This window comes from Buceros rhinoceros, unplaced genomic scaffold (genome assembly GCF_000710305.1).
Source record: "Buceros rhinoceros silvestris isolate BGI_N320 unplaced genomic scaffold, ASM71030v1 scaffold14556, whole genome shotgun sequence".
Taxonomy (NCBI): domain Eukaryota; kingdom Metazoa; phylum Chordata; class Aves; order Bucerotiformes; family Bucerotidae; genus Buceros; species Buceros rhinoceros.
This window is the reverse complement of record NW_010417024.1, coordinates 1-5,479: the sequence shown is the minus strand read 5'-3', so window position 1 is coordinate 5,479 and position 5,479 is coordinate 1. Positions and strand designations below refer to the sequence as shown.

The window sequence follows — 5,479 nt, the reverse complement described above, 5'->3', positions numbered from 1 at the left end:
TTTCCGATTAATCCCTGGTTATGGTTTTATGAGAAAAAAACAGAACAAGCAAGTTAGGAAGCAACTCATGCAAATTCAGGCAAAACGCTGCTGCCCCTGTTCGAGACCACGGATGTATTGTGAGGAGCACAATACAGCCCGAACTGCCACAGGGAGGCGTTCGGTAAACACACAGGGCGTTAACACATGTATTTGCATCATAACAGAGCACATTTCTAACTGTTAGATGTAACAGAGCAGCTACAAATCGTGGTTTAATGCCACACGTTGGCAACCTGCAGTACACACCTTCCTGGAACTTCTGTCTCAGGGAAATAAAGCAAAATACTGAACTTACAGTAAAATACACATTATCAACGGACTCTGGAAATGCCATCCTCCTTCCAGCGCTGCCCCCAAACTCCCAGCTCCTGACCACCACCACAGGCTGCTTTACCCCAAAGCGTCTGAGTTCTCCCCCTGCCCACTACTGGGCTGTCTGAGCAGAGAGAGGAGAGGCCCAGGGAGAAGGGGGGAAAAGCCACTCAAAAGCCAAAGCGGAGGAAAACCACTGCCTGTCCAGGCGAGGACGCGTGTTGAGCATAAGATCTATTTTATCACCTTCTGAACTTCATCGGGCCAAGTTTCACGCCTGTTAGTAGAAGTGCACAAGCTGAACAGCTTGGGAGTCATGCCATGGGCTGTCTCCCCTTCGCTTCGAGGACTGACGCGCGCACACCTTCCCCGCTCAGCGGACTGAGGCGGGACATACAAGCGACTTTGCCACAACTCCTGTTTGACGTTTGTACGGGTACTCACAGAGCAGCAGCACCAGAGATGATCTCAATAAGCTCCTTGGTAATGACGGCTTGACGGGTCCGGTTGAATGTCAAGGTCAGTTTGTCAATCATCTCGGCTAGAAAAAAATGAAGGTTGGAATTTAGACATAAGTATTAAAATAGAGAATGAACAGAGCGCCAAATAATCTTGTAAATCCACACAAACGAGGAAGTCTCATTTTTCCCCCTACAGATAACAACTCCTAGAGGCAACCTAAACACTAATTTGGTTTGAGGCATCAGTTAAACATCTGCCAGACTAGTAAATACCCCGGTGTGACACAGCTCCTGTCAACAGAACACAAACGCGCGTTACTTGCTTTTAAATGTGATTTCACTCTCAGTTAACTACACTGGTATATCCTTCGACTTCCTGTTGTCTGGCAAAGAGAGCCAGCTTGGTTTGAATCCTTCTTTTTTAAAAGCAGAAGGTATCAGCTCGTTCTCCCACAGAAAGGTGGTCAGCAGGGAGGCACCAGGCAGCCCAATGGCACATCGCACCAGCTTCCCTCAGTCACCAGCACCCTTTATGCAACGAGACCTTCTTAGGACGGAAATCCTCACCACACCACAACAAAAGCTGCCAGCTGTCTCCCACCGATACAGCACTCGGTGTGGACGCCTTCCAAGGAATCCTCCTAGATCTCCACTTGCTGCATGACAAGTGCTAAAGTATTTAAGCTCTGTTTGAGTTTCTCCACCTTTAAACTGGTGCAGAACTAATTGCTTTGGGCTCACAAGTAGGTACAGGTTTATACAACTTTTGGAAATACTCAGGCCAGCCACAGGAGAAGAATGTGAAGAATATTTGGCCATTACAAGATGAGTTTAGTATTTCGTATCCTTATTAAAGAATCTGCCATTTCACTCCCACATACCCAGTCTTGTTTCTTACAGACCTGACCGCAATCCCTCTTTCCATAAAAAAAGAATCCCAGTTGAACTGGCTCAAAACAACAGCCTCAAAATGGAATTAAGAGAGAAACCCGCTCATTTCTCATAACGTTGACAGCAACGAATTGCACAATGGAAGGTCAGGACTTTAACGCTGAGCTACCGCGGCCCTGGGAAGCCCCTGAGCAGACTTACAGGCATTCTTGCTGGCGTTGTCCATGGCGGTCATCCTGGCGCTCTGCTCACTGGTGGTGGACTCTTTCAGGGAGTAGTACAGAATATTTGCTAGGGTAAATTCCTGGTAGTTTCTCAGCACGTCGGCGTCAATATCATCATAGATACTTAGGCTTTCTGTGAAATACAAGGGAGAGGACCTGTTTCTCTGCTTACGGATTTTCTCTACATATGTGTACTTTCAGAACAAAATTCTACACAGCAGAGAGATTAAGTATTTTATGCATTTTAATTCAGTTTAATTTAACACTAGGAAAGTCAGATGTTTTAATACCATAGTCCCATGCTCAGCCTACTTGTTCTGTGATTTATCGCTTCACTTTAACTGGTGGTTTCTTGTTCACCACTTACCAGAACCAGCAACTGTTTCAAGGGAGAAGATGGGTTTTTCGTCGGTCTTGTAGGAGATGACAGACCTGTATAAAAATAGCGCAATAGGGTTGGTTGAACTGAAGAGCCTAAACTCAGTGTTTAAAATCAAATCAGAACAGACAGCTTCTGGCCTTCCAATCCCACAAAGTTTTCTGATAATGCTGATGCACAGCTCTCAGATACCACGTGGATATAACAACATACTGACTACAGCAGCACCCACTGCACAAGTAAGAAGAGAATTTCAACCCCAGCTACTCAAACAAAATCCAAACAACAGCTCTTCGCACACAACATGTACTCGCTCCTCAGGAAATAAATGTGACAATTCAGCCAGTTTTCGCGTTACTTCATCAAGCTCTTTGAAACCTTCTACCCAGTGTTTTTCCAGTCCTTTCAGTTAAATCTTACCTGAACCGGTTGTAGATGACAGCGCCTTCGTCAAACTCATACCCAGAGTTTAACAACTCTAAAGCAATGACTGAAGCGTCCCCAAAGCTCGGAGGTCTCCGTCCCACTTCTTTGAATGTCAGCAGGAGGTAGTTGCCATGTGTCCTGCAGTAACACCAAATCTGTGTTAGAACCGAGAGGATGCTCTAACGTAATGGGGCACCAAGAGCCACGAGTCCAGGAGCCTCCAGCGTTCAGAGCTAATTAGGGTCTGAGATAAACTATGCTTTTTTCCCTAGTTGCAGTTTCATTAAATGCAATTACCTGGGAATACCACACGACTTTCCAAGCACTCTTGAAATTTCTACCACAGAAAACAACCAAAGCCCTTCTTCTCACCTCTGAAGCAGGCCTCTGATCTTGTCACCTACTCCCACCACCATGACTTCTTTCCCTGCGTTTGTGAGGTTGGTGATCTCGTTCTTCAAGGTTTTAGCAATGGACGTGTGGATAGCACCACAGAGACCTCGGTCCGAGGACACACCGATAAGGAGGTGCTTCTTCTTGTCCTCAGGTGCCTTGATTTCTGCTTTCTCATAGAGAGCTAAAATGAACATGGAGAAGTTCTTCAAGGGTGCCAGGAAGCAAATAGGTCACATCAAAATACCTTTGAATTATTCCAACTGAAAGAACTTCTAAAGGGGTTCCAAACCACAGCCAGATGAATTTTATCTCCCTCACAATCATTCCAGTCTGCATGTGGTCTGACCAGAGGTGACAAAGGAACAACTCAAAGCCAGCCACATCCCTGCATCAGAGTTCACTGGGCAGGTCCACTGCCTCGGGAGCACATGCAGCCCAAGAGTGCACCAGAAGGTTTGGCAGTAGCTGGAGATGCTAACAGAGATGGGGCATAACTCCATTACAGAGACAGGCCAGAAACGCGGAGTTATGGTGCTTTTATGATTAACAAACCAACCACAGTGAAATTCTGAATTTCATATTCGAACTCTTAACAATCTCCTTCCATAAACACTGAGAAGGAATACTCAAGATGGCTTAAAAATGCAGATTCTTTTGGAAAAAAGTACTACCGAAGGGTTTAAAAAGTTTAGGTGTCTTATCAGCGCCATGAAAGCCTTCCTCTTCTTTGCCACCTCACACCATGCAAGAGTCATCTCTCACCCAGTGCTCCTGTCCCATAGATTCTCGCGGGCTTCAGCTCCCTCTCAGCTCTTGCGTATTTTGCCGCAGAAACCATCTTCATGGACTTGGTAATTTTCTGAATGTTTTTGATGGACTTCAAACGCCTGGTAACTACAAGGTTAATAGTTGAAGATCACGGGTTGTACTGGGCATAACACCACATCAAAAACACCCAACAAAATGCTAGCAACAGCCATCCAAAAATATCTTGACAAGTTCCTCGAAGAAAAAAATAAACAAACAAATAATGCACAAATAAACTTCATGAAAGACCTTAATATTTACAGAAAGAAAGCAGTAGAGTGGTAATCTGGCCAAACCAAACATATCTTTACAATAGGTCTGGTTTTTACCCCCAGACATAACATTTATTTAATATTTAGACCAACATAAGGCCTATTTACTGTTCTCTTGCCTTCCACTTCTACCTGTTTCATAAATATACCATTTATACATATTGTCATCTTTTCCCAGACAACAAGTGTGTTTGTGTGTGGGGAAAGACCTGATGCTATTAGGAGACAGAATAAACTTCTTCCTCTGTTTAAAATGTGGCAAAATGAGATTAATAAACATACCGGCGTAAAAAGAAAGCAAAAGGGGAGTCCTAAAGACAAGCACAACTCCAGAACAGTATGTCTGTACAGGAACCTACAAGGAACGGCTTAAAGGAGCATTATCAAAGTGGAACCATGCAGTTAACCCTTTTTTACCCAATGCTGGATAAACACACAGTGAGATAAACGTAACAGAAAACACATTAATTCTTAAACATGCAAAAAACTCCCCAAACGATTTAGCACCTATGATGAAGACATTTTTAAACTATGTTTGAGTAAAACTGCACTGGTTTGCTGAAATGACATCTGAATCAGCGCTAAAACCATTTCAAGCAATGCCTGAAAAGACACTTGGTTCCCACAGGAAGCGCTGGAGGCTCCCACAGCAGGGTTACGAGGTACCATCATCAGTTCATCCGACAGGAGCTAAGAGAAATTATATTTTAAAGTATGGTTTTCCTGCAACTTTCCCCCTCTCTGGAAAGCAAACAAAACCAGTACTTACTGTCTTTCAGAGTTGCCATATTCCTGATTTGGCCCCTGAAAATGAGTGCAGGAGACATTAGGATAGTTCAGTAGTTCTCCAGCAAACCAATCATGGGCACATCTCTTTCAAAGGGACAAAAATTTAAGAACTGCTGTTTCTTACAACACCTCTGGGGCAGGGCCAAGCCGCCCTAAACCACGCCTTGTACCCAGACCTTCCTCCCTCTCCGTACCTCCTCGGACAGCTTATGTCATTCAATGCATTAACCCCTGCCTTAGATAACGGTGCAGTGTAAGCGAAGGCCAGACAACAGGGCATCAGGAGGGGACAACTTCGAAAACATATAATCGTCCTTAAAATCGACTTAAATGAAGCAGAGGCGGCTACACCATTTCCTGACGAGAGCTCAGTCTCCTTGTACGGCCTGACACCCGCGCAGCTGCCCTCCTCACGCCTCTTGCCTCCCCATCCACCCCCCACCCCCGGCTGAGGATCCTTCCCCTGCGAGCTCCCGCCTC

The 5,479-nt window shown here is 45.0% G+C and overlaps 1 protein-coding gene across 3 annotated transcripts in view; it reads right to left on the bottom strand.

Moving 5' to 3' along the window:
* ATP5C1 (ATP synthase, H+ transporting, mitochondrial F1 complex, gamma polypeptide 1) overlaps window positions 1–5,010 on the bottom strand; it is a 5,788-nt gene extending 778 nt beyond the window's left edge. Inside the window, exons 1-8 of one of the 3 annotated variants that reach the window (XM_010138023.1) lie at window positions 4,980–5,009; window positions 3,894–4,025; window positions 3,108–3,312; window positions 2,730–2,873; window positions 2,298–2,362; window positions 1,908–2,063; window positions 799–895; window positions 1–14 (exon numbers count right to left, since the gene is read on the bottom strand). In XM_010138023.1, coding sequence (XP_010136325.1) covers window positions 8–14; window positions 799–895; window positions 1,908–2,063; window positions 2,298–2,362; window positions 2,730–2,873; window positions 3,108–3,312; window positions 3,894–4,025; window positions 4,980–4,998 — 825 coding nt within the window. In that variant the 5' untranslated portion in view covers window positions 4,999–5,009 and the 3' untranslated portion in view covers window positions 1–7. Of the gene's footprint in view, window positions 15–755; window positions 896–1,907; window positions 2,064–2,297; window positions 2,363–2,729; window positions 2,874–3,107; window positions 3,313–3,893; window positions 4,026–4,979 lie in introns of those variants that run through there. The other 2 variants (XM_010138024.1, XM_010138025.1) reach the window with 2 other exon arrangements.
* Window positions 5,011–5,479: the final 469 nt, after the last annotated feature.